This window comes from Penicillium cosmopolitanum, assembly GCF_028827165.1.
Source record: "Penicillium cosmopolitanum strain IBT 29677 chromosome Unknown utg000006l:49.0-5199605.0:1.0-5204138.0, whole genome shotgun sequence".
In the NCBI taxonomy this organism is placed as follows: domain Eukaryota; kingdom Fungi; phylum Ascomycota; class Eurotiomycetes; order Eurotiales; family Aspergillaceae; genus Penicillium; species Penicillium cosmopolitanum.
In genome coordinates this window covers 130277-153554 of record NW_026622676.1, presented here as the reverse complement: position 1 = coordinate 153554, position 23278 = coordinate 130277, and the positions used below count along the sequence as shown (strand labels likewise).

At 48.9% G+C, this 23278-nt stretch overlaps 12 protein-coding genes across 12 annotated transcripts; 5 read left to right on the top strand and 7 right to left on the bottom strand.

The window, feature by feature from the left end:
* Positions 1-128: 128 nt before the first annotated feature.
* N7509_004570 (uncharacterized protein) lies at positions 129-2063 on the top strand (the record flags this gene model as incomplete). The annotated part of the gene is made up of 3 exons (XM_056629207.1): positions 129-385; positions 460-730; positions 789-2063. The coding sequence occupies 3 exons, from the start codon at positions 129-131 to the stop codon at positions 2061-2063; spliced, it is 1803 nt and encodes a 600-aa protein (XP_056488509.1).
* A 493-nt stretch (positions 2064-2556) lies between these two features.
* N7509_004569 (transcriptional regulator family: Helix-turn-helix and Homeodomain-like HTH) lies at positions 2557-3018 on the top strand (the record flags this gene model as incomplete). The annotated part of the gene is made up of 1 exon (XM_056629206.1): positions 2557-3018. One exon carries the CDS (start codon positions 2557-2559, stop codon positions 3016-3018), a length of 462 nt encoding a protein of 153 aa, XP_056488508.1.
* Positions 3019-3051: 33 nt separating this feature from the next.
* On the bottom strand, positions 3052-4751 carry N7509_004568 (uncharacterized protein; the record flags this gene model as incomplete). Its single annotated transcript, XM_056629205.1, has 2 exons — positions 3052-4138; positions 4174-4751. 2 exons carry the CDS (start codon positions 4749-4751, stop codon positions 3052-3054), a joined length of 1665 nt encoding a protein of 554 aa, XP_056488507.1.
* Positions 4752-5243: 492 nt separating this feature from the next.
* Positions 5244-8605, top strand: N7509_004567 (uncharacterized protein; the record flags this gene model as incomplete). Its single annotated transcript, XM_056629204.1, has 19 exons — positions 5244-5608; positions 5686-5848; positions 5898-5908; positions 5959-6014; positions 6061-6166; positions 6216-6374; positions 6426-6475; positions 6528-6612; positions 6670-6792; positions 6844-7229; positions 7279-7322; positions 7370-7412; positions 7459-7561; positions 7623-7778; positions 7843-7907; positions 8043-8121; positions 8177-8206; positions 8262-8484; positions 8537-8605. 19 exons carry the CDS (start codon positions 5244-5246, stop codon positions 8603-8605), a joined length of 2316 nt encoding a protein of 771 aa, XP_056488506.1.
* Positions 8606-8744: 139 nt separating this feature from the next.
* Positions 8745-11358, bottom strand: N7509_004566 (uncharacterized protein; the record flags this gene model as incomplete). The annotated part of the gene is made up of 2 exons (XM_056629203.1): positions 8745-10727; positions 10783-11358. The coding sequence occupies 2 exons, from the start codon at positions 11356-11358 to the stop codon at positions 8745-8747; spliced, it is 2559 nt and encodes an 852-aa protein (XP_056488505.1).
* Positions 11359-11776: 418 nt separating this feature from the next.
* N7509_004565 (NAD(P)-dependent oxidoreductase) lies at positions 11777-12511 on the top strand (the record flags this gene model as incomplete). The annotated part of the gene is made up of 1 exon (XM_056629202.1): positions 11777-12511. One exon carries the CDS (start codon positions 11777-11779, stop codon positions 12509-12511), a length of 735 nt encoding a protein of 244 aa, XP_056488504.1.
* Positions 12512-13019: 508 nt separating this feature from the next.
* Positions 13020-14065, top strand: N7509_004564 (SCO family protein; the record flags this gene model as incomplete). Its single annotated transcript, XM_056629201.1, has 3 exons — positions 13020-13493; positions 13563-13887; positions 13944-14065. 3 exons carry the CDS (start codon positions 13020-13022, stop codon positions 14063-14065), a joined length of 921 nt encoding a protein of 306 aa, XP_056488503.1.
* A 363-nt stretch (positions 14066-14428) lies between these two features.
* Positions 14429-14971, bottom strand: N7509_004563 (molybdopterin synthase catalytic subunit; the record flags this gene model as incomplete). Its single annotated transcript, XM_056629200.1, has 1 exon — positions 14429-14971. The coding sequence occupies one exon, from the start codon at positions 14969-14971 to the stop codon at positions 14429-14431; it is 543 nt and encodes a 180-aa protein (XP_056488502.1).
* Positions 14972-15267: 296 nt separating this feature from the next.
* N7509_004562 (glycoside hydrolase family 13 protein) lies at positions 15268-17176 on the bottom strand (the record flags this gene model as incomplete). Its single annotated transcript, XM_056629199.1, has 3 exons — positions 15268-15794; positions 15946-16635; positions 16705-17176. The coding sequence occupies 3 exons, from the start codon at positions 17174-17176 to the stop codon at positions 15268-15270; spliced, it is 1689 nt and encodes a 562-aa protein (XP_056488501.1).
* Positions 17177-17898: 722 nt separating this feature from the next.
* On the bottom strand, positions 17899-18504 carry N7509_004561 (uncharacterized protein; the record flags this gene model as incomplete). Its single annotated transcript, XM_056629198.1, has 2 exons — positions 17899-18330; positions 18397-18504. 2 exons carry the CDS (start codon positions 18502-18504, stop codon positions 17899-17901), a joined length of 540 nt encoding a protein of 179 aa, XP_056488500.1.
* Positions 18505-19103: 599 nt separating this feature from the next.
* Positions 19104-20587, bottom strand: N7509_004560 (indoleamine 2,3-dioxygenase; the record flags this gene model as incomplete). The annotated part of the gene is made up of 2 exons (XM_056629197.1): positions 19104-20261; positions 20327-20587. Coding segments are annotated over 2 exons (1419 nt in total), but the record flags the coding sequence as incomplete, so codon positions are not given.
* A 1433-nt stretch (positions 20588-22020) lies between these two features.
* N7509_004559 (SDR family NAD(P)-dependent oxidoreductase) lies at positions 22021-22872 on the bottom strand (the record flags this gene model as incomplete). Its single annotated transcript, XM_056629196.1, has 1 exon — positions 22021-22872. One exon carries the CDS (start codon positions 22870-22872, stop codon positions 22021-22023), a length of 852 nt encoding a protein of 283 aa, XP_056488498.1.
* Between the last annotated feature and the right edge of the window lie 406 nt (positions 22873-23278).

The following is a 23278-nucleotide window of genomic DNA, read 5'->3' as shown; positions in this document are numbered from 1 at the left end:
TCAATCAGTGAACTCTAGCCGATAAATTTAGCGATTGCCATAAAGATAAAATTTCCCCCCCGCGTGATTTCGTACTCGTTTGAGTTCCTTAACCCATTTTGCTTCAACCTGAGGTTGTTCAATAAGCAATGACGGTCATTAACAGATTCCGCGCTTTTCGGCGCCAATCGGTTGAAGAGTCTGTTCCCGCTGTGACCAGTACAGCAGAGGAGACGAAGACTGACTCTGTCGTTGCCGGCGCGGTCCCAGTCAATGATATTCCTCATGAAAAGGGCTCGGAGCACAATCCTGAGCGCCCGAGTGAAGATGTGCAACAGGGTGTCAAGAACATCGAGGCCACAACGTTGACCTGGACCAAGGGCACGCTGATCGCCGTTTTCATCAAGTTTGTTTTTACCCTATCCTGCCGATCGTCAGCCCTATCTTGAGATCTAAAACTAACTTAATTTTCCCTCGCAGTATTTGGTTCCTATACTTCGTCAATGCCTTCCAATCGTCGGTCTTTTGGACCATGGTCCCCTATGTTACTAGCGACTTCTCCTCGCATTCGTTGCTGAATACCATTTATGTTGTCGGTGACTGTATGGCAGCTGCAACCTTCATTCCCGTGGCCCGGGCCATGGATACATTTGGTCGTGCCGAGGGCTTCTTAGCCATGGTCATTTTCGGAACTCTGGGACTGATCATGATGGCTGCTTGCCATAACCTCCCGACTTTCTGTGCCGCCTATGTAAGCATCCCAGTCCGAACACCATATCCCCTATGACTAATAAGTTTATGCTTTTTAGTGTTTCTACAATATCGGCTTCAGTGGTATGACTTATACCATCGATGTCGTTACTGCAGATGCATCGAAATTGAAGAATCGAGCATTGGCCTTCGCCTTCACCTCTTCCCCGTACATCATCACCGCCTTCGCTGGCCCAAAGGTGGCCGAGGATTACCTCGAGATCATTAACTGGCGCTGGGCCTTTGGAACCTTTGCCATCATCTTTCCCATCGTCGCATTCCCTCTTTTCGTCATTCTAAAGTGGAATCTTTACAAGGCCAAGAAATCCGGCTTGCTTGAGAGGGAGCCAAGCAATCGAACTCTTCTACAGAGCGTCTGGTACTATGCCAATGAGCTTGATATTATTGGTGTCTTGCTCTTTTCTGGTGGCCTCGTTGTGTTCCTTCTTCCATTCTCAATCGCAGCTGAGGCTCCCAATAGCTGGGGTACTGACTACATTATTGCCATGATTGTCGTCGGGTTTGTCATGCTCTTTGTTTTCGTTCTGTACGAAAATTATATCGCACCTCGCCCGATGCTCAGCTGGAAGTTACTTTCGGACCGCACTGTTATTGGTGCTTGCTTGCTAGATGCAACCTACCAGCTGTGCTACTACTGCTGGAACGGATATTTCACGTCCTTTCTTCAGGTGGTCAATGATCTTACGATCTCACAGTCGGGCTATGTCGCGAACACATTCGATGTTGTCTCAGGCGTCTTGCTTCTTGGAGTTGGTTTTATGATCCGCAAGACTGGTCGCTTCAAGTGGCTGCTTTACATCGCCGTTCCTCTCTATATCTTCGCCCAGGGCTTGATGATCTACTTCCGTCGTCCCAATCAATCGGTTGGATATCTTGTAATGTGCCAGGTCTTTATCTCTATTGGTGGAGCTGTGTTTATTATCGTCGAGCAGCTTGCTATCCTCGCAGCCGTTGACCACGAGAACATTGCCACCGTCCTTGCTCTCTTGAACGTTGTCGGAACTGTTGGAGATGCTGCCGGCTCCACCATCTGTGGTGTTATCTGGCAGGCCACCTTCTCAAAGGCTCTCAGACAGAATCTTCCGGCCGAGGTCATGGACAACTTCGACCTAATTTATGAAGATATCGAGACCCAGATGTCTTACGTGCCTGGATCTCCCGTCAGAACTGCTATCCAGAACTCCTACGGCTATGCGCAGACCCGAATGCTTGCTGCTGGTACCGCTATCATGGTCCTCGCCGTTCCTTGGACTATGATGATTCGCAACATTGACCTCAAGGCAGTCCAACAGGTCAAGGGTATGGTCTTCTAAGAAATTATCTTCGATTTCTCGCATATTATATAGATTTCTTATTCCCCGTCGGCGACTCTTATCAAACCCCAATTCCCCAAAGAAACCTTTCTTGATTTCCTTTGGGGCCAACCAAAAATGAGCCTCGGAGAAAGCATGTTAATAGTGACACCTATCTTCACTCTAATAATTCATGAATCTTCTTCAGTTTTTGACTATGGTCCGGCTTCTCGCCTTTGGATATGCAGTGAAACTAAATACAGTAAAAGTTTCCCAGTCTGACTCTAGCTACTTTATTAGGTACTCCAGGGCTCTTGTATCCGATTATGCAGAATAAATTGTTTATCAAAATTTCAGATCCATTGAAATAGCAAGATACCTTTTTCAGGAGGCAGATTGACCTCAAATTCATCTCCACCCACTGTGGTAGAGAAACACGCTACTTGCACGAGCGTGTTTTTCGCGTCGACAACCGCGATGCCCTTTTTTGTTTTTCACTCACTGCACGACGACCATGGAGAGTATCGCCCAAAAGACTAAAGATCGCAAAAAAGGGACAGAGCTGTCATCTGAAGCTCGCTCGGCTATTATAGATGCTTACGAATCAGGCATATCTGCCTCCAAAATTGCTTCCGATTTTGGCGTGAGTCGAGCAACGGTTTATACAACCTTGGAACGATTTAAACAACACCAAACCACCAAGTCCTTACCTCGAGGGGGTGCCCCCGCCAAGTTTACCCGTGCTGCTGTCCGATCTATTTGTCTTTTGGTCCGTCGGAAGCCTGGCTTAGTTATACTGAGCTTAGCGCCCAGATACCTGGCAATCCACGGCGCTCTACAATTCGCCGAGTTCTACGTCGATACAACCTCGAACGCTCCCAGCCAGGATGTTGTATGCCAACTGCGAAGGCCCTGGCTCGGAAAAGACTCATATACAAGGCTCCAATGGATTTTATCGATTCCAAAAAGGTTGTGAGGTCAAGTGAGGTCAAAAAACAGAGCGCGGCAATTATTTCACATCAGAATAAAATCTCCAGCTTGGCTTGTAATTAGGACTCAATTCTTTGCCCAACATCAATGCCCTCATGATCTCATTTGGCATCCGATTTTCATTCAAGAACGTGTCATGGAATACCCTTTCACTCATTATACCCTGGCCCACGACCTCGTTTCGCATGGCGTGAATCTGTATTGCGCCTACCATGTAGCCGATCTGATAGAGTGGTGAATATTCACCACTCAGAGATCGCCTAACTTCTCCTTCGGCCGTTGCGCGTTCATGCCCAACCGCATTCACAAGCAAGTCTATGCACTCTTGGGGCACCATCTGACCAAGGTGGAATTTCATCGAGAATATAATGCGGGCGCATCGATGAAGCCGCCAGAAAAGCATTCCAATTCGATTTTCGGGCGTTTTCTCGAACCTTTCATCGTCCCAGAGCAGAAATTCCCAGTAAAGAGCCCAGCCTTCCACTGAGAATGGGCTATCAAAAATGCGTCGATAAGGTTTAGATCTGGCATTGACGTGCATCTGCAAGTGATGACCCGGTATCATTTCATGGAAGACTGTCGCGCGGGCAAAGTGAATGTTGTTACCTCGCATGCTCATCAGTTTCGCTTCGTGATCCATTGTATCAGTCGGATATGATACGATGATTGAATCTCCGCCGAGGAAAAATGGATTTATCCTCTGTCTCTCTGGCGACATCATGAACATTTGCCAGGCATTTTTAGCCACGCAGGGAACTGTGACGAGATCATACTTTTCAACAAAGGCTACAGCCTCGTGGAAAAGCTTTTTGACTAATTGTGTTTGTTTCCCGGCCTCCACATAGTCATTTTTGACCTTTTCAAGGGCCTGTCTCCAGTCGCTGTTTAGTCCCATACAGCTCGAGGCTTTCTTCAGTTCCACAATACACCAATCAAATTCTTTCTCGCCAATAGAGATAATTTCCTCGGGGGTGTAAGGAATCATCTCCGCTTGAAGGTCAGCAAGAAGCCCCTCGCGCCCAATGGGCTGGCCAACAATTGCGCCATCATCTTCTGCCTTAATTCCGACAAGCCGATCGCGAATAATTGCGGAAATACTTTTCAGACTTTTTCCACGATACCGTACGGATTTGACACCCACCAATCAAAGGATGGATCGTATCCTTTATAAAATAGATACCACTCCTTCAGATGGACACGCAGGGCATCGATGGTGCGCGCCGCACGGAATGCAACAGTTTTTTCAATCTGCTGCGTGGTGTATTCTTTTCCAACCCTTTCAATAACTTTGGTAATTTCAACCTGCACCTCAAACAACTTCTGCGCAGCATCCTTGGAATTCATTGGCAGAACGAAGGCCCTCGCCTCACAGAGATCAACCAATATGGCCGCGAATGGAATCAGCGAAGATGCCTTCTCGTCTTGTTTGTTATCGAGATCCAACTGTCGGAGTTCGCCCTCCATGTAATTTTTGATGAGCAGGTAGTCCACTTGGCTCTCCTGGTTCAAACGCTGAAAATCCCCTTCATATTGCTTCAATGAGTTAAGCTCCACCGTAAGGAACTCGCGTATTCTTTCTCTTCTCCTAGTCGATACTTTTATGGGGAGAAATGCTTCGATATCTCTCAGGTCTTCCGTGACGCGCTCAATCAGACCACGCAAGGTTGATTCTGATGCCTCAGGCCGGGGAAGTCCATTGTAAAAAGTAATTAATGTCATCGTCGCTTGAATATTTTGCGAATCGGGCCGCGTGAATGGGCGGGGAAAGGACGAAGGACGGATTCAACGCGTGGAGCGGTGAATAGTGATAATCGAATGCAACTGAAATTTCCGCGAGCCAATAGAGTCCAAACAGGTATACGTAATCGGGTTTAATCCTACTGTAGCAGGTGGATGCTGTCTTGACTCTTGTGTTCATCCAACTGGCGATGTGACTGGTCATATCAAAATCAGCAGACTATTACAAGCGAGTGTAGTGGTACTAGTGCTATCTTACTCCGCCTTTTTGCCTGAATAGGTCATTTTGACTATCGGGCCTGCGCGCGGTTGGGATGCGGGGAAACAGTGTTGCATCCCATACGCCGCAATGCTTGGGCGAGCTTATCTTGGGTGGGGGTCAAAGGAAGACTGCCCCTATGATAAGCAGCTACTATATAGACCTCGGTATACTGCTATTGCTCGTCTGTCGAATAAAATCTCCCCGGTATCGACATGATGCACCCATCTGTCCCCGAGATCGACGGCATCTCGCCCTCGCAATCGGAGGAACTGACACGGCATGAGAAAATAGCTACAGATAACATAAAGGAGCTACAGAAATTTGAATTGTCACACCAATGGGATCCAAATCTACCCCAGGAGAAACTCGATGCTATCAAAGAAGCCGTTGAGAATGGTGACCATGAGAAAGCGGTCGAGTTGGATAAGTCGCTTGCGCAAGATTCACAATATGAGTCTGTCCGTGCGGCTGTGCGCAATACCGACAATGGAGAGGTTGCGAATACAGTGCGTGCCTGGGTCCTCGGGCTACTTTTTACGACTGTTGGCAGCGGACTAAACATGTTCCTGAGCATGAGGTTCGTAATCAATGTCTCTATGTTTTTGATCTTGTTTTTGTTTGTCAAGTAGGAAACATGTCTAAGAAACTTTATAGAAGTCCTGCTATCTCTTTTCCAGCCATTGTCGTACAATTGCTCGTCTATCCGATGGGATGTTTTTGGGCTAGAGTTATGCCAACCAAGGTTTTTAATACGTTTGGGCTACGGTGGACATTAAACACGGGACCCTTCACCATCAAGGAACATACAGTGATTACGGTAAGAAATTGTCCTCATCATCAAACTTGGAAATACTGACAATTATTAGGTTATGGCCAAGTAAGACTGCACAAATATCATTCGGCCCAGTTCTAATACCTCTTTTATAGTGTGTCAATAGGGTATGCCTATTGCACCGATGCTCTTCTAGCTTTGAAAGCAAAACGTGAGATTGAGCCCTCTTCATGGTCGTCTGTTACTGACCTCAGAAGCTTTCTATAACATGGAAATTGGATGGGGCTTCCAGCTGCTATTTGCGCTGAGTAGCCAGGTGGTTGGGATTGCATTGGCTGGAATCTTTCGCCGATTCTTGGTGTGGTGAGTCAATTGTGCTCTAGATAATAATATCCGTGTTAATGATTGGTAGGCCTGCTGCTATGATATGGCCTGGCCAGTTTGCCAATACAGCTTTGTTCCACGCTCTCCATGATAAGCGACCGTCCAACCCATCTGAGACAGATGGTTGGAGCATCTCCAGGTACCGATACTTCATTTACGTTATGGCGGCTGCATTTCTCTGGTATTGGTGAGTTTCAGTTCTTAAAGAGCTATAGGAGCTATTGCTAAGCCTGAAAAGGATCCCAGGTGTGCTCTGGCAAGGCCTTTCGGTTTTCGCGTTTGTCACTTGTATGTATCTTTTTTCTAACATTTCTTCTGGAAACTAAAACGAGATGTGTAGGGATTCGTCCAAACAACGTGGTGTTGAACCAGCTATTCGGCGGATTTTCTGGACTATCATTGATCCCAATTACCTTTGACTGGACGTTCGTTTAACCCTATCTCAGCCTGATTGATGCCATCAAATTACTGACGGATACTAGCTACGTCTCAGCTTATCTCCTCGATCCGCTTTTGGCTCCAGCACACGCAATAGTCAATACGTTGATTGGACTAACGGTTTTCATTATACTTGCTACTATTGGAATATCTTACACCGGAGCCTTGTGAGTAAGCATGAGCTGGATATTTATAATCAAAACTAACTATTAGTTCAGTTATTCTGCCTATCTTCCTATCAACACATCCTCGACTTTTGATAACACTCAGCAGTCTTACAATGTTACCAAAATCCTGGGAGAAAGTTTCTCCTTTGATGAGCAAAAATACAAAGCATACTCACCTATGTTTCTTGCCCCGACATTTGCTTTGAATTACGGTCTTTCTTTCGCTGCCCTAACCGCGGCCGTTGTGCATATCATCTTGTTTCATCGCAAGGAAATCTGGCACCGATTCACGGCAGCTCGGGAGCAGGAGCCTGATATCCATTTGATTTTGATGAAAAAATATCAAGAAGTGCCTGAATGGTGGTATGCGGCATTGGGTGCTGTTTCTATTGCTTTGGGCTTGGCAGGTATTCTGGCATACGACTCGCAACTACCTTGTAAGATGCTCGCATATCCCTCTACCGATCAAAATTGACAATAATATAGGGTGGGGCCTTTTCGTGTCAATCATTATCGCAGCGGTGTTTATTGTACGTGCGGTCCTGGTATCAGTAAAACTGTCTCTAACCGCTAGCAGGTCCCGACGTGTATGATCCTGGCAATCACAAATATCCAACTTTGTATGCGTGGCAGATCAATCCTGCTGAATAAAGCTAACTATTCTAGCTCTCAATGTTATATCGCCATTTCTAGCCGGTTTCATGATCCCTGGGAAACCAATTGGGGTGATGGTCTTTAAAGTTTTCAGTACTATCACGTTGGGACAAGCGTATGCTCACATACTCTCCGTGCAAGAAAGATCTTCCAGAATCACTGCTAATACTCCCCAGACAAGTTTTCTGCCAAGATCTTAAGATTGCGCACTACATGAAGATTCCACCTCGCGTTACTTTCATGTGCCAAGCTGTCGCGGCAGTCTGGGCTTGTTTTGTTCAGATCGCGGTCATGAACTGGACTTTGGGAAATATTGAGAACGTTTGCGCTTCGTGAGTTGCATGAACTTAAATCTTTTGACTGAATTCCAATATCTAATTCAATATTTATATGCAGCGATCAATCAGCTCACTTCACATGCCCTAACGGCAGAGCATTTTTCTCGAACAGCATTACATGGGGTAAATACTCATTTTACTTGAACTCTTTATAGCTTCGTTCCTGACCAGAATATCCATGGATAGGAGTCATTGGTCCTCAGCGGATGTTTGGACCGGGTAAAATATACAATAGCGTTTTATGGTTTTGGCTATTAGGCGCACTGCTTCCAGTCGCCTTCTACATCTTGATGCGGGTATTTCCCCGCTCAAAAGCCAGACTCTTGAATGCACCTGTGTGAGTATTATTGGTGGTATTGGCTCGGATGATGTAGTACTAATGGGGTTGATAGGATGCTTGGAGCTATGTCATGGATTCCACCGTAAGTACGCTGCCCTCGCAGCAATGAAACATTTCTGACGCTTGGGATTATGCAGTGCCACCCCGTTGAGTTATTTCTCTTGGGCCATGTTCGGGCTCATTTTTAACTACTGGATTCACCGCCGCTGGCGCGGATGGTGGCACACATATAACTACATCACTGCTGCAGGACTTGACACTGGACTCATTCTTTCCACAATTGTGATTTTCTTCGCAATTACATTCCCCGGTGTCACTTTGCCCAATTGGTGGGGTAATACAGCTCCATTTGAAACAATGGTGAGTTTTCAAAGGTCAAATTCAAGCCTTCGAGCTAATGTAGGACTTCCAGGATGCCCTCTTCACCGCAGTTAGGAAGACAGTTTCTGAAGGTGAGATTTTCGGGCCGGCGAAATGGTGATACTTAAGTTGCTCGCACATCTGCGATATTTGATTGGCGTGTAATCTGTCGCTACGTCCTTCTAAATTCATTTTCAAGGAAATTATTTCTGTGGCTTGGAAGCTAGAAGAAATTATTTCATGCTGTATTTATTGGTGTCTCAAAGACTACTGCTGGGCCCTCCATCCCATTGCATGCCTTTGGCAGAATCAACCCAACCATACCAATCAATATCATCAATCTCCATGTTGATATCCGTAGACAAAACATTTGGATCAGACGGGATTTCCTCGTCCCACAACCAAGGAACTATCCCTGGACCAATTGGCTCGCCGTTTGGCTGGTATGTTGGAACTTCTTGGAAAATGCCTGCTGCTTGTTGCATAATATTTCCAGATCCTTGCGGGAAGGAATCAGATTGTATAGCCGAGCCAAAGCCCACGGGGCCAACGTCTGCTGGATTGAGTGTGGACGAGTTAGAGCTAGCAGTGGCATGAAGGGACTGAAAGCCAGATGCTGAAGTAGACCCAAGACCTGTATGCATGAACGATTTGTTGCCAATGTCAACAATATCGTCTTTTTTCCCGTATGTCTCATCCCCATGATCCGTCACAAGCTGGCGCCATCGTTCGAGTGATGAAATTGCTCCGTTGGAAGCCAATTCGGGACTAGCAGGAAGCTGTATTTTCTCATACTCTTCTTCGAGACTTGCGACGGCTTGGGGGTCACCTCTTAGCCGCACAGTCTCGCTTCGACGATGAGTTTGAGCCTTTGACATTAATCTTTTCAGCGGGAAGCAAAATTGTGTGTTTTGATTCATGTGTGACTGTGGAGGAATCAACCAGGCACTGTGAAGGGCAATCCAAGCCCTTTCCACGACAGGCGACCACGGTACTCGACAAATCTCAATTAGAATATAGACGATTGCATGCCAGTGAGTGTATGTTTGGTAGACCCAGCGCCAGTGGCGACATGCCTGCTCGGAATTAAGAGCATGATTGTATTCCGCAATCTCGATCGCGCAAACGAGGAGTTTAGCTCTTATTTCGCTCGTGAGTTGTTCACTAGGGGAAGAAAATAGATGCGGAAGATACACAAATAAGGTCATCTTGGCAGTGACTAGACGCGCGATCGTGACTGAAACCCAGTACGCAATACTCGATTCGGTCGCGTGTTTCAGATAGATTTCTTCGGTGCTCTGGTAGATCTCGTGTAGCAGGCGGCTCTGCTCCTCAATGCTCGGTGATTGGGCGTTTTTTGCCATCATCTCCCTTACAATCATGACTGTTTGAGCAGACATTCGCGGAAATGACATATCGGTCAGCCCCTCCCTTTCAGGGGCCATCTCTTGGATATCTGGCCCTATATCTGCGTTGTTAATATTGGAAGGGATTTTGGTATCGAAACTCCCTTCGGTGATAGTGAACTCAGTTCCTTGGTCTTCTGATGTTCGAACATCAAGCATGCAAATGCTCCACCAGACTCTGCGCCTCATCTCGACATCGTATGGACTCAAGTTTGCAAATTTCGAGCCATCCCGATGAAGTCCCAGTGAGATAGCCATGCGGATGGCCAGACCAGTCATCATCCAAACAAATCTCGGGCTGTCGTGTCGGCGGAGAAGGGCAAGGAAATTCACAAAGGCTTGTACTAAAGTGAGATCAGGGACATTGAGAAAATCGGCCTTTGCGAGGGCATGTTCAAGACCAAGGCGATATTTAAGATTCAGCTCCTGCTTTGTGCACCCGAAGTTGATGACGATATCGTCGTTTTCCATGGATGTGATTGCTGCATAATAGATTGAGAACAATAGGGCTTCATTGACCGCCGTCAGCCGGGTCGTGTCGCCTCGCAGCTCCCGAATCATCTTGGTAACGGCAGGCATGTACACGCATTGAGTGACAGAATTCACGTTCTCTGAGAAAATATCCAGAATGAAAGGAATCTGCGACGGCAGTGGGTGAAACTCCCGAAGATCGGGGGCAGCCGGGTTGAGATTATGTCTAAAGAAGAACGAATTTCGTTCGAGAGGGCTCCGCTCAAGCTCTTGGGTGGATGGAGTCTGTCCGAATGATTCTTCATCATCTGAGCTTTCATTCCCCTCCAGGGCTAGATGTTGTGTGTCCATCTTCAGGTCATTCAACTAGCCGTCGAGTCAGTCAGTTACCTCATTCTGTGTATAATGTGAATTTACATACCTCGTCATTAACCCGTGACCAAAAACCACTGCCAACATAGTGACTGCGATTTGGATCTTCGACGACGAGTCTCCCAAATTGTGTGTCCATCTTACCCGGTTTTGCAGACAGACTACCAATTCGATTATTAGCGTCTGCTTCATGTCCACTGCCACTGCCGCTGAAATTCACACCGGGTGAGCCCCCAGCAGAAGCAGAAGCAGCAGCATGAGCTTCATCAAGCTGACTGCTGAGATGCTTGACGAGATTCTCCAGGCTTCTCAGTCGGTTCATGACGTCGCCGGAGGGTCCCTGCTGGAGACGCCGCGCCCATCTTGGCTGTCGATCTGTAGATGGGAGAACACAGGAGATATTCGCGCGACGACAATTTGAACATGGGGACTTTTTATCACAGCGAACTTTCCTGGTTCGACAAGTCACGCAGCTGCGTGGCTTAGGGGCGCGCGGGGATGAGGATGAGGCTTCCCCTTCACCAGCCACCCTCGCGTGTTTCTCGGCCTCCAAAGCCGAGCCCGACGCGAGGACCGACGCGGGCGCGGACGAGGACGAGCTGGGGAATGTCGGCGCCTGCGACATACTATAGTAACTAGTATTGCGCGACAGCTAGGCCAATCACCAGGTGATTATGATCCGAGTATTCTCTTTCACAATATTGACGATGCGAACTTGCATTGCTGGCTCGTGATGTCCGAGATGTCACCGATGTCAGCGACCGGATGAGGCAAAGCGGACAGCCACAGCCACCCAAAAGATGAGTGACTCCAACACAACGCGAAATCTGGCCGAGTTTGTTGTAAATTTGAAACTACTTGTAGTGCATCTCTATTTCGGTCATCTTTCGGTATGTCCTATGGCATTTCAACTGTACATAAAATAGTCGAACACCCCAGCCCTTCTCAACAACCACACAGCTCATCAACGAGATATTTAATACCACCTCCTCTAAGCAGTCAACTGGTCACAGAAACCACCTTGAATCATCATCTCATCTATCATGGCTTCAACCAAAACCATCGCCTTCATCGGCGCTAGCACCGGAGTTGGCTTGTCGGCTCTCAAGCACGCCGTCGCTGCTGGCTACCAATGTACAGCGCTCTGTCGAGTGCCCTCAAAGCTCTCCTCCATATTTCCATCGGAGTCAACCCCCAACTTAAAGATTATTGAGGGAAATGCGCTCGATATCAAAGCCGTCTCGCAGTGTCTGGACGCAGGAAACGGAAAACTCGTCGACTTCATCGTTTCCACGATTGGCAGCCGGCCAGTCTGGGCTAAATGGAAAATGTCTATTGAAGACCCAACCGTCTGTCAAAATGCAATGGCGAATGTTCTTGAAGCTCTTGCTCAACTTCGAAATGCGGGCCTCACTGGCAACCCACACATCATTCCGTTCAGCACGACTGGAATGTCGAAATATGGTCGCGATTACCCCATCGTGTTGGCATTTTTCTACCTCGTGCTTCTCAAGGTCCCCCACGAGGACAAACAAGCGATGGAAGACAAGCTCATCAACAGTGGTGAATCGTATACCATCGTTCGTGGAAGTCTCTTGACCAACGGCGAGACTACCAGGACGGTTCGGGTTGGCATTGAGGACGACAAAACTGGTCGGGAGTCGGAGGCTATTGGATATACCATCACTCGGGAAGATGCAGGGAAATGGGTTCTAGAAAATCTTGTTTCCCAGCGGGATGAGAAGTATCAAAACAAGATCCTGATGATTACGACTTGATTCATTCGCTGGCGGGTTATGTCGTGGATATCCATTCCCATGCTTTTTGTCATGTTCTCCTTTAATGATGTTTTAATACTTTGATATTTTAGAGGGTGCCTATTAAGCAATATTAATGAATGACTACTATTACAACTTGAACCTTGGAATCAATCTATATTCTCAATACTACTAGTAGTAGCCTTCTATAACTATAGTTACTTGGTCCATCTCCAGGGCTGCCACGTAGTAATAACAAGATGACTATTCACTGCAATATCTAGACCCGATTAGAAAATAATGCATAGAATATTAATTTTACTATTCTAATACTCCCCTACCACATATTCACAAACAGGTAAATTGCCCAATCTCAATCTCAATCATGCAATGTGATTATTCGTGCCTTTTGGCCTCAGGCCCTCAACACTAACCCAATCGGGCGACGATCCGGAGACTTTTGGGAAGCTCGCGGCAATTCGACCTTTCGACCTCTTCTCTTTCGATCTCCAACACACCCCAACAGACAATGTCGTCTTCCTTGAGAATGGCCGGCCTATTCGGTCAGGCCGCCCGAGCCATTTCCGTCCCCGAATCTTCTCAATCCTACCGCATTCTCCCCTTCCTCCGCAGCACCTCGCGATCACAATGTCGAGCCTACAGCCAAGCGCAACGCCCTCGCTCCGCCCAGAATATCAAGAGTGCCTTGGAACTCCGGAATAACTTCTCGACGAGTGCCTCTTATTCTCGCGCGAAGACTATGGGTCAATTGAAGCAACGCAACTCCACTGGCCCTTTCTCGTGGAAGGCGGCCTTGCTGTTCGTGTTGACCGGCGCGGGCATGATGATTTACTTCCGGGTCGAGAAGGCTCGTCTGGAGCGCAAGCGTATCGCGGAGATGAGCAAGGGTGTTGGAAAACCCAAGGTTGGCGGTCCGTTTACACTGAAGGATCTGGATGGAAAGGAGTTTACTGCGGAGGACTTGAAGGGCAAATACAGCTTTGTGAGTTCGGCCTGAATGGAAACGGGGTTTTGGGGATGGACTGTTTCTGACTCGTGTTGCGATTTATAGGTCTACTTCGGTTTCACTCACTGCCCCGATATCTGCCCCGACGAATTGGATAAGATGGCCGAGATTATCGACAAGGTTAAGGAGGCTACCAAGGACGACAAGGTTTTCCTGCCCGTTTTCATTACCTGTGACCCTGCTCGCGATAGCCCCGAGGTGCTGCGCGAGTATCTGAAGGAGTTCCACCCTGGCATCGTTGGCTTAACTGGCACCTACGAGCAGGTGAAGAATGTTTGCAAACAGTACCGCGTCTACTTCAGCACGCCTCGGGATGTTAAGCCGGGTGAGGACTACTTGGTTGACCACAGTATCTACTTCTATCTGATGGGTAAGGCATACCGACTCTTTACTTTATATTACTGGAAGGCTAACTCCCCGTGACAGACCCCGACAACGACTTCGTTGAGTGTATCGGTCGCCAGGACACCCCCGAGTCTGCATCCAGAGTTATCCTGGAACACATCAACGACTGGAAGCGCGAGGGCAAGCCGCTCAAGCTAGAGTAAATGCGCCGACATGTATCATCAAAATTGTACCATAGCCCTGTCAAATCTGAATACCCTGCTCATTGGATATATCCAAGCTACAGAGTCTGTGTGCTCTCTCTCGAATCACAAACCGTGACCCGCCAATCGATTCTACTGGCAGTTAGAGGGGGGTCAGATAATGTCTTATATGCTTAATCTTATATACGATACGGTACATACATCCCTTCGGTGTACGTAGCATTATGATATGATTCTATCCAATCGTCCGCCTTGGTCTTTCTGGGCTATCAATCAGAACAAGGCCACCCACCACCAACAGCCCTCCTGACAATTCTTTTAATTCTTTCCCCAAATACCAACCTACACCAAGCCACATCTCTCTCACGAAGCCTCGCTACTCTTCAACTTCCCCTCGGCATCCCGATCCGCATTAGCCCTCCACTCCATCCCCCCATCCAAAAATTCCTCCCTCTTCCAAATCTCCGCCCGCTCTTTACAAGCCTCCAGAATCTCCTCCCCGGCCCTCCAACCTGCAGCCCGATGTCCCGAACTAACAGCAATAGCAATGGAAGCCTCCCCAATCGGCACAGTCCCCATGCGATGCGCGATGCTCACGCCCAAAAGCTGATGTTTCTCCACGGCAGCCTCCGCAATCTCCGTCAATGTCTTCAGCGCGAGAGGTGGGTATGTTGTATAACTGAGTTGGGACACAGAACGCCCTTCGAATGTATCGCGCGTTGTACCGAGGAATAAGACGTTTGCGCCGGCTGCGGGGGAGGAGGTTTGCGATAGGTAGGTGTTGGCGTCGAGTGGGGTGTATGTTAATGTGAGGTGGATGTTTTTGGCGGCATCGTGGGTTGTGCGCGGGTAGGTTTGGGGATCCAGATGTGCTGGCAGAGAGGGAGGGGTTTCTTGTGTTGTCATGGTGTAGTATATATGTGTGGTGTATTTGAAGGAGGGAAGTTGAAGTCCAATGTGAAGTTATGGGAATGTTCACGCTGGCTTATCAGTTGCGGGGAACCGGTGGATAAGTGGACTCCGATACGGAAGAGTCGCGGAGATCACCGACAAAGGGACACCTTGGAAATTAGGGTATGGTTTAGGGTTATAAGACTGGTTCTATTCAAATTTGATTGCTCATGCTCATACACTATCAGATATTTTGTGACTGTGGTGTCGTTATGGACACAGTCACTGCCCAGTTATGCTGAAGAGCGGGTCTATAGAAGAACAACTACAGCCTCATAAGGCCGGAGCGACCACTTACCACCAGAGAAGCGTTGTGTAGCTTCTGTAGTGCCGTCGTAGTTGTTAAGAATCACCTCCTTTATAGAAGAGACCCCGTTACTTCCGGCGTTCCAATCCACAGTCTTCGCAGTGAAGTTGCACACGACCAACGCCTTCTGGTTCTCATATTGACGAGTGAACGCGAACACCTCCTCATTGGGTTTGTCGACTTGGACCCAGTCTCCATAGACGAATACATCCAAATACTTCTTGCGAAGGCCAAGCACCGAAGCCCAAAAGTGGTAGGTCGAATTGGGGTCCTTGACTTCCGCTGCGGCGTTGACTCGAACGTAATCCGGGTTCACCGACATCCAAGGCTTGACGCCTGGTCCAGTGAAACCGGCATTCTCAGCATCGGACCACTGTACTGGGGTACGTGCGTTGTCGCGGGATTTCTTCTGGTATTCTTGTTGAGCAATGGCCTGGGCTTCCGCATTGAAGTAGTCCTTCTTCTGTTCCCCTATGTGGATTTGATGCCGGGTTAGTTATGGCCAAAATGGCATTTCAGCCCATTGGTGAGATATATGCCTTCACTTACCCATACCAGTGATTGAGGCAGTCAATATCCTTGTACTCCTCAATCCCCCATGACTTTGGAACATTGCGCATACCAATTTCCTGGCCTTGGTACACAAACGGAGTCCCCGATTGCAGAGCCAGCGCGATTGCCAGCATCTTGGAGGAATCACGACGGTACTCTTCAGGGGCGTTCGCAAAGCGATCAATCGAGCGAGGCTGATCGTGGTTCTCCCAGTAAAGCGCATTCCACCCATCATTCGCATACATAAAAGTCTGCCAGCGTGCGAAGAATTCCTTAAGCTGGGAAAGTTTCCAGCTACCGGGTTCAAACTTATTAGCATGGGGCCCGTGGTCAATATCGACATGCTCGAAGTTGAAGATCATGTTAATCTCGTTCCGGTCGAACTGCACAGCCTTGAGTACTTCCTTCTCGTCTTTAACAAAAGGCATCTCGCCTACACTAAAGGCGTCATATTCTTTGAGAATTGCGCCAATGCCCTGAAGATACTCGTGCAGACGGGGTCCATTGGCGTAGAATTTATCACCCCATTGCCATCCTCGGCGCGCATCTGTGACCTCTGCATCGGGGAAATTCTGGTCTTTGCTGATGAAGTTGATGACATCCATGCGGAAACCATCGCAGCCTTTGTTGAGCCAGAATCGTACGATGTCATGGACGGCTTTGACGACAGGAGGGTGTTCCCAGTTGAGATCTGGTTGCTCGGTGGCGTATAGATGGAGGTAGTATTCACCGGTGTGTTCGTCGAATTGCCATGCACTTCCTATAGATCGGACATATTAGAATGGGGGTCTGTTTTTCTCGCTCTTCTTTTGACAAATGGGATACTGACCCTGGAAGTGGGAAATCCAATTATTCGGAGGCTGGCGATTGCCATCCTCGTCATAGCGAGGAGGTCTCCAGACGTACCAGTCCCGGTACTCGTTGTCCTTGGAGCTGCGTGATTGCTTGAACCACTCATGTTGATCACTAGTGTGGTTGACCACGAGGTCCATGAGGAGCTTCATGCCCCGTTGATGGCACCCCTGGATCAGCTTTTCAACATCTGCGACCGTACCATATTCATCGGCGATACTGTAATAGTCGGCGATGTCGTAGCCCATATCAACCTGGGGAGATTTGTAGGACGGGCACAGCCAGACGATATCAACGCCCAAGTTCTTGATATAGTCCAGCTCAGAGATAATACCGGGAATATCGCCAATGCCATCGTTATTCGAATCCTTGAATGATGCAGGCCAGATCTGATAGACGGAGCTTTCTTTCCACCAGGCGCGGTGGTTTGGCTTGTTCGGTTCAGCCATTTCGGGAGAAGATTATGTATGGAGAGTGACTTGATGGGAAGCTGTGAAGGGCCAAGTCTTGAGAAAAAAACGACCAGAGTGTTCTAGGGAAGCTGGCCATATAAGTAGGGGTAGTGTTCCCACCAGGATGCGGACGCAACTAATCCGCTCATATGGGAGTCGCGCAGTACATAGCTAGGGTACCCAGACATCCCACCGCGGGGCACGGTGGGGACTGGACATTAGATATTATGTGTTACATGTAGCAGAAGCGCCGATCATGTAGGTGCAGTTGAGTTGACTGCAGTATGAGCGGCCACGTTGAACGCTGTAGGCCCTGCAATTGCGGAACTGGTGGAGTGTCTCCACCGTCGATGCGCGGTGCGATGATGCAACGGGGGGTCAAAACTGTGTCTCGGCCAGATTCTCGGCGTAATTCTCGGGCAGTTGCTTACAGAAGTACCATGTGTACTTAGGCTAGCCTTTGGGGGAAGAAGTTGTGATTCGTCCATTTTATACTACCTCAAGTCTTTAAATAGATGATCATAGCCAGAGCTTTGCTACATATCTAAAGTGCTCACAAATTTCTTACAACAAGTCAGGTCTTAAGTATCAATGGATCGTAAATTGGGAATCATAAATCGTGATAATAAAACAAAGCCGAGACCACCACTAGCAGCCCGCCGATCCGAAAGTAGTGCATCGCTCATTTCATGCCACCTTCAAGCTCGATTTCTCATAGTTTAAACGCCCTGCTTCTTGGCAATATCAGCCTCAGCACCACGCTGGCGAGTCTTGCCCTCGTCATGCATATCGCGGAACTTCTGCTCCTCCTCCCGGTCTCCAGCAACAGCCGCACCGATGGAACCAAGAGCACCCTGAGCACGGTTCTGCATGCCACTACCCCAGTCCTTGAGCTGGCCCTTGGCCTCTTGTTCCTTTCCAGCGGCGTTTTGCTCAACGCCTGCGCGGCGCAGACTCTCGTTGCCGATCACGTTGCCAATAGCTTCCTTGGTAGAACCCACGGTCTGGTCCCAGGAGCCGGTCGCACGGTTGGGGTCATCTTGGGCGACGGCGCCGGTGTTGGGGTCTGCGGTGAAGGGGCCGAGCTTGGCGGTTGTGTGGGAAGCTTCGTCTTGCGCCTTGGCTTGCTCCTGGGCAGCTTCACCCTTGTTCTGGGAAATGTTAGTATATCTTTGTTTGAATTCTTGGATGGTTTTGTGTTGAAGGGACAAGCTTACCTGAGCAGAGGAGTCACCAGCCACAGCACCGTAGGCGCGTTGAGCCATACCAGTGGCCGAGTTGGCAATAGAGCCAAGAGTGGAAGAGTTGCCGTTGTCGGTAGACATGTTTGTAGATGTAGATAGATGTGGATGGATAGATAGGGTGTGTATGTGGTTCGTGGTAGTTGTAGATGTAGTTGTAGTGTAGTGTGGAAGAGAAGTGGTTGTTGATGAATTCAATTTCTCTTGGAGGTTCGCCTTCCTTTTATAACTTGGTCCCCTTTGTATGTTTTGTACCGGTCGTGCCTGCCTTTCCAAGATTTGGAGGGTTCTTGCTGAACCGTGATCGATGACATCATCCACTGATGTCACATCACGTGATCAGTCGAAGCCACAGGCGGAGTGCCTGCGTCATTGCATTTCCTTTCTCCTTCGAGAACCAATGGAGATGGATATTCAGGGGAGGAGAAGCTTCGACAGGTTACGGTGGATCCCAGGAGAAGATCAAAGATACTCGTACAATGTGGAGGGGTGTGGTTAATATGATGAAATCGTGGACATGTCATAGAAGTCATACTTGTATGTAGACTCGAAAATCAGTGAACCCATTAACGCCCTTGTTTACTCACTGCAGATGCAGGAGATATGTTCCCAGATGCATATGAACGCTCAAAGTAAATGGCAAAAAAAAGGGAAAGATATACAAAAGGGAGATACATCAACCACTACCAATGGCAGATTCCACCCTCACTATCATCAGCGGTCCATGTTCCACATAGACCAACCACCTCAAGATGGCCATCAGGTTGCTCGCCGACCTTGCTCAAAGCAGCTGAACCCTTATCCGCAGGGCCATTGCTGAGCAAGCGTCGAGCCCACGCATCAATAGCTGGTTCGCCTGTTTCATCGCGCGCTTGTTTCAGGAATGGGATGAGCGCCGTCCCACCAGTTCCACGCAACTTCTTATTATCTTTGGGCGCAGCCGTCGCGAGGTTTTTGACAGCTGGTTTGCTGGGTTCGCCGGACTGCGATGCAGATCGCGCACCGCGCGACTGAAGAATAATGTACCGTGAAACGATCTGAATATGCTTGTCACGCATGACTCTCAACATCGAAAGACAGGCATCGTAGGCGATGCGAAGGGCGGGATCGGCGCGGTGAGCCTCGACGTAGGCTCGTATATTGGCAACAGATTCGACATCTTGTAGGAATCGCCGGTGCGGGCCTGGCATGTATTCACGCATCTCGTGGATGAAGCCGTGGCGGGGTCGTGGGCTGTCTTCGGCATCGGCAGAAGCTTGGTCCTTGCGTGTGACTCCAGTCGGGCGATGCTCGATTCCCAAAACGATATCAAAGAACTGTATCAGAGAGCTTTGGGCATTACTGCCTCCACCGTATTGGCGGTATTGGGGGGCGTTGCGGCCATCGTCATAGAGTACTCCATTGGGTAGCCCGGCATCAGCCATGTTCTTGCTGCCGGCCAGGTAGGGACGGATGCGATTATAGAAAACGTATGGGTCGCAGTTGTCGTACATGCGCAGAAGGAGACCGCTGATCTCATCTATTATTTCTGCAAGGTGCTGCAGGCACTGCGTCACGACCTCAGCCCTGTCTTGACGCGCGGCGGCGATCGCCTGCAGCATCAGCGGGATCGACGGCGCACCACGTGCTTCCATGGCGACTGAGACGAGGAAGAACCATTGCTCGTCCAGAGAGCCCGTGAAGGTTTGCAAGCAGGCGAGATTATCCAGGTTATCGGTAGGCTCGTCGGGGAAGATTGGACGGTAATTCCAGAGGCACACGCCGGCATATGTTGCCACAGGCGGGAGCTGTACTCGTTCACAAACTTCAAATAGAGGCTGTGTAAGTTGTGGAGGGATCCTCTGTGACACAAGAGATGGTCAGTTTTTGCTGTTCAAATCGGGTCAGGATCTTGGTGTCGCCCTACCTCGGCCGGTCGATCACCACCCCAGACATAGCCATGCAGCATGAAGACCAAAACCACATATGCGCGGCGCCATTCGGCATCTGTTTGGAGGTTGGAAGTCGATAGTATAGGGAGACAGTCCACGACATCACGCACGCGCTTGCTCAGCAGAAGAGGTTGCAGATTGCGAACAATGGATTCCCATTTGGCGTAGAAGGCTGGTAAGGTGTCCAGCGGCGGTTCAGCCGGCAGGAAACCAGTTCCCGCCGAGATGCCGTAGTCCTCCAAACGGGGATGGGGGGCAGCATGGCGAGGAGGTGAGATCCGAGTATCAGATGAAAAGAGATAAATCAGTCGAGATGAGACAAAGTGAGCAAATCAAACGATGTCAAACAAAACAAGCCCGTTTGCAGGGGCACGTGGGCAATGGCGGATGGGACAGCCGAGTGTCATGGGCTGCCTAGACTGGATGGAATATGTGTAGAATGTAGGATGCAATATGCAAGATAAGTCTTGAGCATGGGAAATCTCAATCAATATGACCTAGGTAGATGCTGTTCAAGAGAGTTGTTCTTGGTAGGAGCACACCAGGAACCAGAAGTCAGGCAACTCGCAGTGATGGAGTGGCGTCTCCAGTTTAAGTCGTGCCAGTACCAAATTTCACCCCAAAAGGCTATTTTCCTCGCCGGATGTGAACGGAGCAAGTCCGGGGTTAGGCTTTTTGAATACCGAGTAACAGTGAGGAGATGTGTGGTTTAATGGATTAATGGATTAATGTACGCAGAGATTTACAGATTTGCAATCATCCTCCCCTCCCATCGGGGAGTCTCTAGGCCGGGAGAAATGAAACTACCCGAGCACGTAATCATGATCATTTACCGAGGCGAGGCATTTCCAGGGTACTCCGTACTCCGTACGTACTCATTGGGAAGAATTCAGGAAATTCATTCCGCCCGGTCAGAGTTAACCGGGCTAAAGGGGGGGTTCCGATATAGGAGGTGGGTGAAGAGTGGACGAGAGTGGACGAGAGTGGACGAGAGGTGGGTGAGTGTTCCACCATCTGGACGAGGTTTAGAGGGGTATACTTGAGAAATCCAGTAGTGAAGAAAGGGGACCAGTGTCGAAATTGGGGGTCATTTAGATGGCTACAGTTGACAGACTTTATATCGGGTCCATCCACTCCATCCAGAATGGGGCGCATGCATCCGAGGGCCCGTGTTCAGGATTTTAGGCCGAGTGCAGGCGATACAGGTCCCTGCTAGTGTCAGAGCTAGAGAATGATTCGGAAACCCGGTGAAAAGGGATTTTCACTGGGTGTACCGCTGCTTCCAGCCTGTTCCCCACTTGCATTCGCCAAATCGCCCTCACTTCACTAAATTCACTGGGGCGATCATGCGTATCCGGGGTCAACGTCAGTCTTGAGCTTGTTTGGTTGTGCAAAGAGACTAACTCTACACTATCTAAAGTCCCTTGACATGACCACCCCCAATTTTCCCCAACTTGAATGGCTTCTCGCGCTCTTTTTTCTCTTTTTTTCCACTCGGCCGCGTTTCCACTCTGCTTAGTCATTGGGTGCATTTCAGAGGGCTCAGGCTGAGTAGATTTTATGCAGCAGTAGCAGAGTACTAGTAGTAGTAGTTAGTAGTATTGTTAAAAAAAGTAATAAGACTGGAATAAAAAGTACTAGTAGAACTGAAATGATTTACGCATATTCATTATTTAATACCCAATCTACTCCGTACTGGGCACTTCCATCCCATCACACCCTCCCCGTCGACGATGTAATCCCCCCCATCCACCACCAACGACTGCCCCGTAATATAACCCGCTTCATCCGACGCAAGGAAAAGTGCCGCCCGGGCGATATCCCATGCATCCCCCATTCTCCCCATGGGAACTTGCTCATCCCGTTTCTTCATGTACGCCGCCTCATCACCCCCGGGGGCATATCGCTGGGCCAGAGCCTGTGTATACGGCGTGTAGATCAACCCCGGCACCACAGTATTGAGCCGAACATTCTTCTCCGCATAAATGACAGCGGTCGCTTTGGTGAATTGCATCATGGCAGCCTTCGTCGCGGAATATGCTACTTGCGGTTTGCCAATATATTGGAGTCCCGCAATGCTGGCGATACTCACCACGCTACCCCATCCTTGTTGCTCCATGATGGGTAGGACGTGGTGGGAGACGAGATAGAGGCTATTCAAATTGATGTCCACTTGGGAATGCCATACTTCCTCGGACATAGTTCCTGGACACCCCGGCTCGCTGCGGCCTACGTTGCTCACGAGGATGTCTATCCGGCCGTGCTTTTGCATACATTGGTCCACTAGCGCTTTGACGGAGGGGGAACTGGTGACGTCTGTCTCGACCACGTCGCAGATTCCACCTTCTTCTTCGATACGCTTCTTGGTTCGATTTGCGGATGAGAGGGACCGGTTTCCGCCGAAGATTGACGCGCCTTGCCGGGCGAAGAGGGTCGCTATAGCTGCGCCGATGCCCCAGCCTTCATCGGTGGTTTGGCCGAGGCCGGTGATGAGAACCACTTTTCCTTGTAGACTGAGCATGGTGTATAGAGATGGAGGAGGAGAAGAAGAAGAAGAAGAAGAAGAAGGTATATGGATGATTGAAGATGGGAGTCATGTAAAAATTAACTGCCAATTCTAGTGCTTTTGAGTCGTGGTAAATAAAATAATGCTGGTCACTCGGGTCTGCGGCGCACCTCCGCATCAACGGGAGACATCCACACCGGAGGAGAGAAGGTGACGAAACAGCCCCATCACACTGTCATTGAAGCCATTGGGCCCATTCATGTGGCATTAATTTCATCCCTTTGGGTCTATGTTCTAAAATAAATTTGACTTCTAAGGTTGCAAAATACTAGTAATCCCGTTGGTAACCGTTTGTAACACATTCAACCATGTTATTGTCTACCGTACTCCAAGTCTATATGCTATGCAATATCGTATCTCG